A 12,245-nucleotide genomic window follows, 5' to 3' on the forward strand; every position below is an offset into this window, starting at 1 on the left:
GTGTTCTAGGTGGTGGAATTCCAACACCAGAAAAATCCTCTGTTCTAAGGAATAAACCATATTGTCTACAGCACACTTGCACGTTGTGAACAGCACACGCTTACAGCAGAAAGACGACGTACAGAATGGCGCACCCACAGACTGCGTTGTCTTCTATATCTTTGACATCACTTGCAGCGCCATCTGTTGTTGAAAATTGTAACTACTGTAATTTCGAAAGTTTGTCTGCCTGAAAATGTACTGTTGTCCCAAGCATATTGCAACAAACGGTGTATTTCTATCGCTGCTCGTTTAGTTTTTATTGCCGTTTCAAATATACCGGTCATTTTTGAAACACCCTGTAGTTACTGTAATGAAATGTACAATGTGACCCAGAGGGTAGTAGGATGTTAGGGCCAGAGTGTATACTACCCGGGACAACCGGGAGATCCGGGAAAAACTCGGGAATTTTTTCATCCGGGAGAAAACCGGGAAAAAACCGGGATTTTTTTTTAGAATTCCGGGAATTTTTCACTGTTGCGGGCGGGCTCTTGTGCATGCGCATTTGAGTCGCGTATGAGTAGAACCTTCTCCCGCTTCAGGCTACAGAAGTTTGGCTGGGCGCCACTACTTAATACTGCCCCGGTTCGGAAATATTGTAGGTCCGGGGCTGATGCACAGAGCAGTCCGAGTTGTGGTGGGGAGGTGGGGAGCGTCCACGTGACCTGTGTTTACGTTCAGTGGTTCAAATGGTTCAAATGGCTCTGAGCACTATGGGACTCAACATCTTAGGTCATCAGTCCCCTAGAACTTAGAACTACTTAAACCTAACTAACCTAAGGACATCACACACACCCATGCCCGAGGCAGGATTCGAACTTGCGACCGTAGCAGTCCCGCGGTTCCGGACTGCAGCGCCAGAACCGCTAGACCACCGCGGCCGGCTACGTTCAGTGGTTTTGTTGTTTCCTCTTCGTTTATTGCTCTCACATTAAATGATAACAAAACGGATTTTTGTGGCCGGAAGCTGTCAAATGAGTTAAAATACGTTCGCATAGTTACGGAAGGCTAAAATTTGTTATTAGTTTCAGATTTTATTTCCGCCTTGCAGAACAATGAAGTTATTTTTGTCGGTTTGGTTAAGAGATTTGGCTTTTATTAATCTTTTCTGCTGGGGCAGTCAATTTATTTGAAACGAAGTGTTTAATTTCACACTGTGGGCTAGTTTCAACTGTTCGCTGTATTTCAAGTGCACGTATGGCATTATGGCATAATAAAGAACCAAACATGAGATAATAAAGTACTGATACGCCAAGAAAATTTACATCCGAATCTGGACATATGCACTTTAAGCCGAATTATGCATTTTAGTGTGGTTCACGAAATTCCGACGCTCTTGAAGTATCCTCTGATGTCTTGTTTGTTTTATGACATAATGTATGATCTTTTAATGTTTTACACGTACGAACATATGGGCCTCCTGCGTCATCGTAGCTGCACAAGCTCGGTGACGCCTGTTATATGGCGCTATCTTGCAACTGCTGAAACGAACCTATTTCTAACAGGTGGCAGGAAAATATTGCGAATGGTGGTTTGAAAAGCGTTACATACAAAGCAAGTTTCCTTTTACGCAAGATGAACTATGTGCGAGAATGTACGATGAATTTCTTAAATGACAAGGCGTTTGACTCTCATTTAAAAATCAACTCTTTGAGGACGATCATTGAGAAGAATTTCGAGCCTAGAAGAAGAGACATTTACGTCGTTATTAAAAATTTTACTGGCACATTTGTGTGGTGATATTTTTTGAGCGTGTTACCCTTTAAGATACTACATTATATGGGAAAGCTTAGCTTCTCTTCCAGCTTATTAATCTTCGAGCCCAATATTATATGTGAATGCTATGTATATTAATTTAAACCATTAACATTCATTATAAGTGTGTTCGAGCTACTTAAGGGGCTCCGGAACGCCCTATACTTGCAATGTTAAAATAACGCTTATACATTACATCTTTCCTCACATAGTATTTGAGGTAGGAAGTTGAACTTTTTACAGATTATTTATTGGAATATGGGCTACAACTTAACACAGGGATTTTACAAAATTTTAGTTCAGTTATTAAAGATGATTTTTTTTCAATTGTAATGAAAATTCACAACATTTTTTTGCAATTTTTTTATTTATATATTCAAAACTATACAGTTTTTTGGAAAAAGGCTGTGTTAAATTATGCAGAAGGTACTGTGTAACATTTACTGAAAGTTTGAAACAAATATGTTTGGAAGATCCTTAGAAAACATGTAATTAGTATGAGAAAATAAAAGTTTTGGGAATCGAGGGACAAAGATTGGATTAACTTTTCAGTGCATTCCAGGTCCATAGGATGGATTATCTTCATCCTCTGCAAACTCCTCCTCCAGCTTCCTCTTGTTCCTCCTCCTGTTTACTCTTGCTTGTATTTCTAGACTCTTTACAGCCCTGTCTGCAGCCCGAAGGCGTTCGTCGTCTAAAGCAAGCATCGCTCGTACCATGTTAGAACCTATCTTCATTCCCATATTTCTAAATACCTTGCACCTTACAATGTTGCCATCATTGAAAGTCGCAACAGCATCATACACACCAAAGTGAAGTGTTTCTATTCCAACAAATACAGTCTTGGGGATTCTCGACCATATAACACTATTTACACTTTCATTGGGGTTTTGAGTTTTTCCGTGAATACACTTTTTCAACAGTTCAGGTGCTGCTAAGTCTCTGAAAATAGGTTTTATCAGCTCCATTATTGCATGAGGCAGACTATGCTTATGAGTGTACACTTCACCAGTTAGCAATCCTTTGTTATATTTACACCAACTGTCTTCTTCTTTGGGACACAAGCTATGTTGGGGATTTTCATCGTCTTTATTGTTTACAGTAATAACACATACCTTTGGCTTTCCAACATTTCTCCTTTTCTTAAAAGCCTTCAGAGGATTTCTAATAACTTTACTTTTACTCCTTATTATACTTCAACAAAACAGAGACTCAAGAAACAGAATTAATTACGAATATTTTCGAGATAACGACAGAGTAAATAAACATGAAACAATCGACAATCACACCAGCGATATATATTGAACCATCACAGGTTAGCCACAACACATACTTTATCTCACATCACTAAAATGTACCTGATGAACACGGACGTTAATAATACCATTTGACAGCAGTTTAACAGCGCCACAGTGGGTCACGCCCATGTAGAACACATTTCAAAAAAAATTTAAAAATAGTTGTAGTCTTCGGAATTGAATAAATTATATATCTATTAAAAGGTAATAGTCTGCAGATTCAGAAAACGCAAAAAAGTAAAAATTGAACTTTTCATGATTTTGAGCCTTTCCGGAGCCCCTTAAAGAGTGGTCTTGCTATTGGCTGACTACGTCACGTGTCCTGTGCTGTCACCAGCTGGCGAGATCACGTGACATGAGCTTTGACTGGCTTACAAAAGCGCATCGCAATCTCGGTGTCAATGTTTCGGAAAGTGACATGCGGTGTTTGGTGGAATTCGAAGTTGTACCTTCGTAATACGAAAATGTGCAGCATACAAGTTGCTGCACATCAAAGATCTTTCAAAACGTGTTTTACCCCCTGAGTTTCGTTTTCTAATGTGCCAGGAAATTCCACGGTGGTATATAAAACCATAAAAATTCAAAGGATTGACGAGTTTTACAGTGCCGAGGAAGAGTATACCGTCACTTAACACTCTACCGTCCGGCGACACCACACTGGTGTCGTGTGCATAGTATCGCGCAGTGGCCGGCGACAGCACTTTAGTAGTATCCTTTGCACTCTATTTACGATGAATGCGCGGACGTCTCGTCTGACGTTATGGACGACTTAGCCGATTAAGAAGAAGACATTGGATATCAAAAAAATGAAAGTGAAGCAGAATTTTCGAAAGATAGTGAGATATGTCCAAACGGTTGCCAACCGATTTGGATGAATCCGACGAAGACAGTGCACAGTGGTCAGACTTTGATTTACCGAGGACCAATAATAAATTTTAAGGATTTTAGAGTCCATATATACAGGGCTATTACAAATGATTGAAGCGATTTCATAAATTAACGGTAGCTCCATTCATTGACATATGGTCACGACACACTACAGATACGTAGAAAAACTCATAAAGTTTCGTTCGGCTGAAGCCGCACTTCACGTTTCTGCCGCCAGAGTGCTCGAGAGCGCAGTGAGACAAAATGGCGACAGGGGCCGAGAAAGCGTATGTCGTGCTTGAAATGCACTCACATCAGTCAGTCATAACAGTGCAACGACACTTCAGGACGAAGTTCAACAAAGATCCACCATTCGGCGATGGTATGCGCAGTTTAAAGCTTCTGGATGCCTCTGTAAGGGGAAATCAACGGGTCGGCCTGCAGCGAGCGAAGAAACGGTTAAACGCGTGCGGGCAAGTTTCACGCGTAGCCCGCGGAAGTCCACGAATAAAGCAAGCAGGGAGCTAAACGTACCACAGCCGACGGTTTGGAAAATCTTACGGAAAAGGTTAAAGCAGAAGCTTTACCGTTTACAATTGCTACAAGCCTTGACACCCGATGACAAAGTCAAACGCTTTGAATTTTCGGCGCGGTTGCAACAGCTCGTGGAAGAGGATGCGTTCAGTGCGAAACTTGTTTTCAGTGATGAAGCAACGTTTTATTCTTAATGGTGAAGTGAACAGACACAATGTGCGAATCTGGGCGGTAGAGAATCGTCACGCATTCGTGCAGCAAATTCGCAATTCACCAAAAGTTAACGTGTTTTGTGCAATCTCACTGTTTAAAGTTTACAGCCCCTTTTTCTTCTGCGAAAAAAACGTTACAGGACACGTGTATCTGGACATGCTGGAAAATTGGCTCGTGCCACAACTGGAGACCTACAGCGCCGACTTCATCTTTCAACAGGATGGTGCTCCACCGCAATTCCATAACGATGTTCGGCATTTCTTAAACAGGAGATGGGAAAACCGATGGATCGGTCTTGGTGGAGATCATGATCAGCAATTCATGTCATGGCCTCCACGCCCTCCCGACTTAACCCCGTGCGATTTGTTTCTGTGGGGTTATGTGAAAGATTCAGTGTTTAAACCTCCTCTACCAAGAAACGTGCCAGAACTGCGAGCTCGCATCGACGATGCTTTCGAACTCATTGATGGGGACATGCTGCACCGAGTGTGGGAGGAACTTGATTATCGGCTTGATGTCTGCCGAATCACTAAAGGGGCACATATCGAACATTTGTGAATGCCTAAAAAAACTTTTTGAGTTTTTGTATGTGTGTGCAAAGCATTGTGAAAACATCTCAAATAATAAAGTTATTGTAGAGCTATGAAATCGCTTCAATCATTTGTAATAACCCTGTATTTCCCAAAGATACACAGAGTGCCGAGGATATCGTAGAATTATATATTGGGAATGATCTATTTGAGTACATTAGCAAAGAAACTAACAAGTAATACAGTCAGAATTGCAACAGAAGGAGACTGGATAAAAAAAAATTGCCAAATTCGTCGACGTTACGGGACTCGAACTTACAAAATAGTTTGGGCTTGCTGTCCTTATGGCATTGTAAAAAAATCAAGGATTGATGATTATTGGTGAACAAATCCGTTGATAGACACACCGATATTTCGCAAAACGATGTCCCACAACCGATTCAGACAAATATTATCATTTTTGCGTTTTTCCGACAACAACAATAAACCGAGTAATGCCGACCGGGTTTTCAAAGTGTAATTGGTAATTCATTATTTTTCCAAAAAGTTTGTTTCAACAAATTTTGTATTTATTTACATATGTATATCTTCGAAACTTAATGAAAGTAGGGGAACAGGATTGAGGACTAATGAGAACTAACGATGAGATTAGTAAAACTTAAAAATTTATAATCTCCCGATAATGGTAAGAATGGCGACAAGCCAAGTAATTCGAACTACCGCTGCCGGCGCCAAGCGAATCAGTTTGTATGAGACGTGCGGATGTCAAAGTGTTAACACGGAAAAAGTGTATTTTCACCCGGGAGAAACTGTATTTTTAACCGGGAAATCCGGGAATTTTTTTCCTTGTCCACGTATACACCTTGTAGGGGAGTTCCAGGACAGGCTGCGTTATTGCCAGCTTTTGCTCCCACTACTCCTTATAAACTCGTAATGTTGCCAAATTTTCCCTCTAAAGGTCACCCCAACGTCTTCTGCAGCCCTCTTTCATCCCTCTCTTACAACCAACCCAAGATGGCAAGTATAGTCCACATGTACCTGGAGGCAGAATGTTCTGCATTTGATCAAGATCAAGTTTTTTCATAAATTTTATCTGATTTCCAGAAATTTTGGGATGGGGTTGTGACACACATAGTTAGTTGAAAGGTCACAATTGGCCTACTTAAGTGTGTTAAAACCCCGTCCCAAAATTCTTGGAAAACAGATGAAAATTAAGAAAAATAAACGTGCAGTGGATCAAACCCAGAACCTTCCAGCTCCAGGGTCAAGTGGGCTAGATCCATTATCTTGGATGGGGGAACTGACGTCGAAGGGGGAAATGTGGCAATACTGCATGATGTCATCATCATCACCATCATCATCAGCCATTTCAATCATTAGATGATGTGGCCTCTTCGAGTCGTGGATTCAGGTAGGCTTTCAGCAGTCTTCTCCAAGTGGGACGGTCTTGGGCAGTTCTCTGCCAGGTGTTACCAGCGATCTTCTTGATGTCTTTGTCCCATCTGTCTGGTGGTCTTCCTCTAGGCCTCCGGTGCTCTCTCGGACTCCACTCCAGTACTAGCTTCATCCATCTGTTGTCTTTTCTTCTTGCGACATGGCCAGCCCACTGTCATTTCAAGGAACCTACTGTCTCTAAGATGTCTCATCTGCTCCTGCTTTCTTGTTATTTACATGTGATATTTACAATTGAGGCTCCACCTTGTTGTTGTTGTTGTTGTGGTCTTCAGTCCTGAGACTGGTTTGATGCTGCTCTCCATGCTACTCTATCCTGTGCAAGCTTCTTCGTCTCCCAGTACCTACTGCAACCTATATCCTTCCGAATCTGCTTAGTGTATTCATCTCTTGGTCTCCCTCTACGATTTTTACCCTCCACGCTGCCCTCCAATACTAAATTGGTGATCCCTTGATGCCTCAGAACATGTCCTACCAACCGATCCATTCTTCTAGTCAAGATGTGCCACAAACTTCTCTTCTCCCCAATCCTATTCAATACCTCCTCATTAGTTATGTGATCTACCCATCTAATCTTCAGCATTCTTCTGTAGCACCACATTTCTAAAACTTCTATTCTCTTCTTGTCTAAACTATTTATCGTCCACGTTTCACTTCCATACATGGCTACACTCCATACAAATACTTTCAGAAACGACTTCCTGACTCTTAAATCTATACACGATGTAAACAAATTTCTCTTCTTCAGAAACGCTTTCCTTGCCATTGCCAGTCTACATTTTATATCCTCTCTACTTCGACCATCATCAGTTATTTTGCTCCCCAAATAGCAAAACTCCTTTACTACTTTAAGTGTCTCATTTACTAACCTAATTCCCTCAGCATCACCCGACTTTATTCGACCACATTCCATTATCCTCGTTTTTCTTTTGTTGATGTTCATCTTATACCCTCCTTTTAAGACACTGTCCATTCCGTTCAACCGCTCTTCCAAGTCCTTTGCTGTCTCTGACAGAATTACAATGTCTGTCATCTATCCTTTTCCTATCCTTCCTTGTATTGCCCAGCATTGATCTCTCCATGGCTCTCTGTGCTGTGCTAAGTTTCCCTTTTGTAAATGAGTTCGCCGATCGGTTCTAGGCTCTACAGTCTAGAACTGCGCGACCGCTACGGTCGCAGGTTCGAATCCTGCCTCGCGCATGGATGTGTGTGGTGTCCTTAGGTTAGTTAGGTTTAAGTAGTTCTAAGTTCTAGGGGACTGATGACCTCAAAAGTTAAGTCCCATAGTGGTCAGAGCCATTTTTTTATAAATGAGTTCAGTGTCCATGTCTCGCAGCCATACGTTATCACAGGAAGAATGCATTGATCAAATACTGCTTTCTTCAGATTTACTGGCATTTTTGATCTGAATCATAGGGGGAGGGAAATCTGGCAACAATTAGTCTTTTCTGGAATTCACTAACCGCACTACTTAGAGTGTCATCCTCATTATAATGACAAGTAGTCCAGTTGTGTGAGATCTCATTTGTTGGACCGTGACTTACTGGGCTGGCTGAGCAGACTGGCGCTGGAGCTCAGGAAGAGGTCATCGGAGGGAAGGAGGGCCCCCCTCTTGCTGGTGCGCGAGTTCTTGGCATCGCCGTCAGCCTCTGCCAGGACCTCCTCCTCCAGGCCGGAGGCCGCGGCTGGAGCTTTGGGCCCGTTGGTGGCCCTCTTGGTCACAGGGGACTTCCTCGCCCTGTCTGCCACCTTTTTGACGGGACTGCTGGTCGCTGGCTCGCTGTCGACACTCTCCGTGGAGCTGTCGGCCTTGCTGGTGGGTGCCTCTTCAGCTGAAGTGGACGTTCTGGAGGTGGCCCACAGTTTCTTGCTGAGTTTCAGCGGCATCTTGGCCTTGTACCTGCAACACCAGAGACATTGTTTTTATTCTCGAAATAACTCGTTCCTGTGCTTTTTTGCGCTAGCATCAGTCAATAAGACTCAAGACATTGGGCACCCATTTGGCATAAAAATGGCTTATATATACAGGGCGGTCCATCTGAAGTTTCGGATCAGATTATCTCGAAAACTATACATCGGCTAAAAATATTGGGTAAGTGTTGTGTACATAGTTCAGCGTAGTCAGCGCGTACACAACTTTCCCACTAGAGCGCGCCCCGCTAAGCACAACAGCGCAGGCGCAGCGCTCGTCCGTCTCCGCACTACGAGATGGCGCTGCCTTAGAGACGGACCAAATTCAGCTTCTGCCGATCCGCGTATTAATGTGTAACGCAGCCAATGAGATTGCTGCTAACGTAGAACCTTTTCTTCTCGCAAATCACACTCGCGCAGTGATACCTGAACGCGCGAAGTATTATAACAAGTGTAGGCTACAGACCTCCGATTAGTCAGTCTGCATTAGTCTGTAGTCAAGTTTCAGTCTGCGCCTAATAAGATTATCATATTCCTGTACATAGCCATGAAGATAAATGTATAGACACTTTGTCAAGTATCAGAGATATGTGAGAATAAGATTAACGTACCAAGACCAAAGGAACTTCAGATTGTCAATTGTAAACAGCATCCGGAATCAAGTTACGTAATGTCTATGTTTTTTATTATTTTAATAAATGTGTATGAAAATTAATAAAGTTCTCTTTAAAGTTGGTCACCGTCCATTTGCTACTCTAAGCGTGCGAGTGACATTTCTATTGTCTGACCTAACGGCAGAAGATAAACACGCCACGATAAGACCACGAGACATATTGCTGACACTCGCCTACTTCGCTAGAGCGACAAGTCAAATAATCTGATGGTGTGTGTACCGAAGGTCTTCAGTACGCACACCACAGTAAGCCAAGTTCGTAAACTCAAAGGGCACATCAAATGATACTACACGTGATCTCCAGCCCCTGCCCCTTGGGTGGGGCGGGGGCAACTTTTAAATCTTAAATGGAAACCCCCATTTCTTACTGCAGATTTGGATTCTCTATAAAAAAAGTAATGAACTTTTGTCTCAAACATTTTTTTGAACCATTGACTGAAATCGAGAAACATTAAAATTGGGGAAGAACCCCGATTTATTTAGAATGATCGGAGAAGGACGCATCAAATCGATACAAAATGTGCACCAATTCTTTCATTACGCCAAATTAAGCTTTTTTTTCGTAAATGTATCCTACTTGCCACAGTTTTTGATGGAGGGAGGCGGAATGGTATTAAAATCTCGTTAGGGAACTCTTCCCAATTGCATTACTCACCCGACTGTGGCGCTACCGTGGCCAAACTGCGAACTATGGCTCAGTATAAAGGTCGGTGCAATGCGATCAGACGGCACTTCACTTTCAGATTGTGAACAGTAAACATCAGCTGACGAAAGTAAAATATTCTTTAGCGAAACATGACTCGCTATCCTCTCCTACAGAGATTGTTGATATCTTAATTTTAGGTGGATGCCATGACAATTACGCTGCAGCTGCGCAATTGTATGCGGATCGTTTTCCAAACAGACGACACATAAGGGAAAACATTATTCAAAATTGCACTCGACGAGCTCTAAATGGCTACACGCACCGTCCAACTCGTCATCGCGAATACAATTAAAAATGACGCTCGTAGCCTTACCGTTGTAGCCTGTGTTCAACTGGATCCCGAAATTAGTGGTCGTGCGATTCAGAGACAAACTGGAATACCGAAATCAGCTGTTTTGAGGATTTCGAAGGCACATAAATATCATGCGTATCATATCACACTGACACAGGCCGTAACGCCGAAAGATATGCAAATACGCATGCATTTCTGCCACTGAGCCTTGGGAATGATGAGGCGACAATGATTTTTTTAGATACGTTATATTGACCGATGAAGCCGCATGCAAAAGCAATGGCGAATTAAATCGTCATGATTGTCATTATTGGTCCCCTGTCAATCCACACTGGCACAGACCCGTAGAGCAGGGCTTCACAACATACGTGCTCGCGGAGCAAGCTGTGAGCAGCAAGGCGCGAGCACGGAGCAGCGCGAGCACGCTACCCCCACTACCGGACCAGAGCGGAGAGTGGGGAGAGTCACGTGGGGCACACAACAGCTGCAGCCAGTCGATATAAATCCGCGGCCACCTGCAGGGATATCACCCACGAATTATTACTGCGACAAATGAAACAAATAAAGGAGAATGTACACGTGCCACATAATTTTATTAGCTTAGTGTATGCCTCTACCATCTGTAGACACTGAAACTAAAGAATTCCACGACAATCCTATATTTTCAACACTTTCTTCAACACTACTTAAAATATCACCTCCGGTTGTAGTGTTCTTCATGGCTACTACATCGAGGAGCTCCTCCCTCACCTGAAGATCTCTATTAACACCTCTAATAAATATGGCAAGCTGCGCTGTTCGAGTGATATCAACACTTTCGTCCAGAGCTAGAGAATACGCCATAAAATCTTTACAGATATTTGCAAGCTGGCTCTGGACGTCGTCTGCCACGTCCTGTATGCGACGCATAATGGTCATGTTAGATAATGGCACAATCCGAAACTGTTCAACTTGAGATGGACACAAATGTTCCGCTGTAACTACCAAACATTATTAAATCGCCATTAGTTAAGGGGCGCAGGGATTTTTCTAAAAGCAAATCAATTTTGTAACCCACTCTGAGAGCTGCCTCAGTTGATTTTTCTTTGTCGTCCAGATCTTCTTCGAATAGCTTCCTTTTAAGTTTAATAACTTCCTGTGCACGATCTGGTCCATCACATTTTCCACGTCCATAGTCTTTCGCGTGGTACGACATATAATGTCGCTGCAAATTAAATTTCGTAAAAGAATTCAGCGTTTTGTGACATACTAAACATTTTGCAACACCATCTTTTTCTGTAAACAGATACAATTCCTCCCAATGGGGGATGAACTGCGAAAGCATGGTTGGGGTTACACAACGGCGACTTGACATGATTCTTAACCAGCGAAGCGACTGTAACAGCTGATCGTAGTACTTTAAACGTTACATAGTCGGTGCGAATTCAATAGGCACGCTGCGGCCCTATTCAAACGTGCGCGCGCATTTCCCCTCCCTCCCCTCCCTCCCTAGTCCACGACCTTGCACCTGCTCGCGAGCACTTGCCTGAGCAGACGAGAGTACTCGCGCTCAAAACCGGCCGGTTGTTAAGCCCTGCCGTAGACAATCAGCACAAATGGTCGTTAATGGCCTGGTGTGGAATTTTATATGGTTACTTGATAGGAACGTATTTTTTGACCGAAATGTTACTAGGGAATCTTATTTACAACTTGTGCGCGATGATTTGTTGCAGCTAATGGAAGATGTTGATTTAGACGCTAGGCAACGAATGTGGTTCAAACAGGACGGAGAAGCTCCCCATTACGCTAAAAATGTGCGGAACGTTTTAAATTTACGGTACCCTGGTCGGTGGACAGCACGCGGCGGACCATTTCAATGACCTCCACGTTCACCAGACCTGACATCTCCTGATTTTTTCTTGTGGGGTTATTTAAAAAATATCCTTTATATATATGCTAACTGGAAACAGACATTTCTAAAGGTCACAGCCAGAGT

The 12,245-nt window shown here is 42.8% G+C and overlaps 2 protein-coding genes across 2 annotated transcripts in view; one reads left to right on the plus strand and one right to left on the minus strand.

Moving 5' to 3' along the window:
• The window catches only part of LOC126213015 (coiled-coil domain-containing protein CG32809-like), a 626,459-nt gene that overhangs the window by 183,896 nt on the left and 430,318 nt on the right, over nt 1–12,245 (plus strand). The window lies entirely within an intron of this gene.
• LOC126213014 (uncharacterized) overlaps nt 1–12,245 on the minus strand; it is a 122,715-nt gene that overhangs the window by 4,088 nt on the left and 106,382 nt on the right. Inside the window, exon 6 of the mRNA XM_049940575.1 lies at nt 8,233–8,588. Within this exon, the coding sequence (XP_049796532.1) occupies nt 8,233–8,588 (356 nt within the window). The remainder of the gene's footprint in view (nt 1–8,232; nt 8,589–12,245) is intronic.

Source organism: Schistocerca nitens, chromosome 11, assembly GCF_023898315.1.
Source record: "Schistocerca nitens isolate TAMUIC-IGC-003100 chromosome 11, iqSchNite1.1, whole genome shotgun sequence".
NCBI lineage: Eukaryota > Metazoa > Arthropoda > Insecta > Orthoptera > Acrididae > Schistocerca > Schistocerca nitens.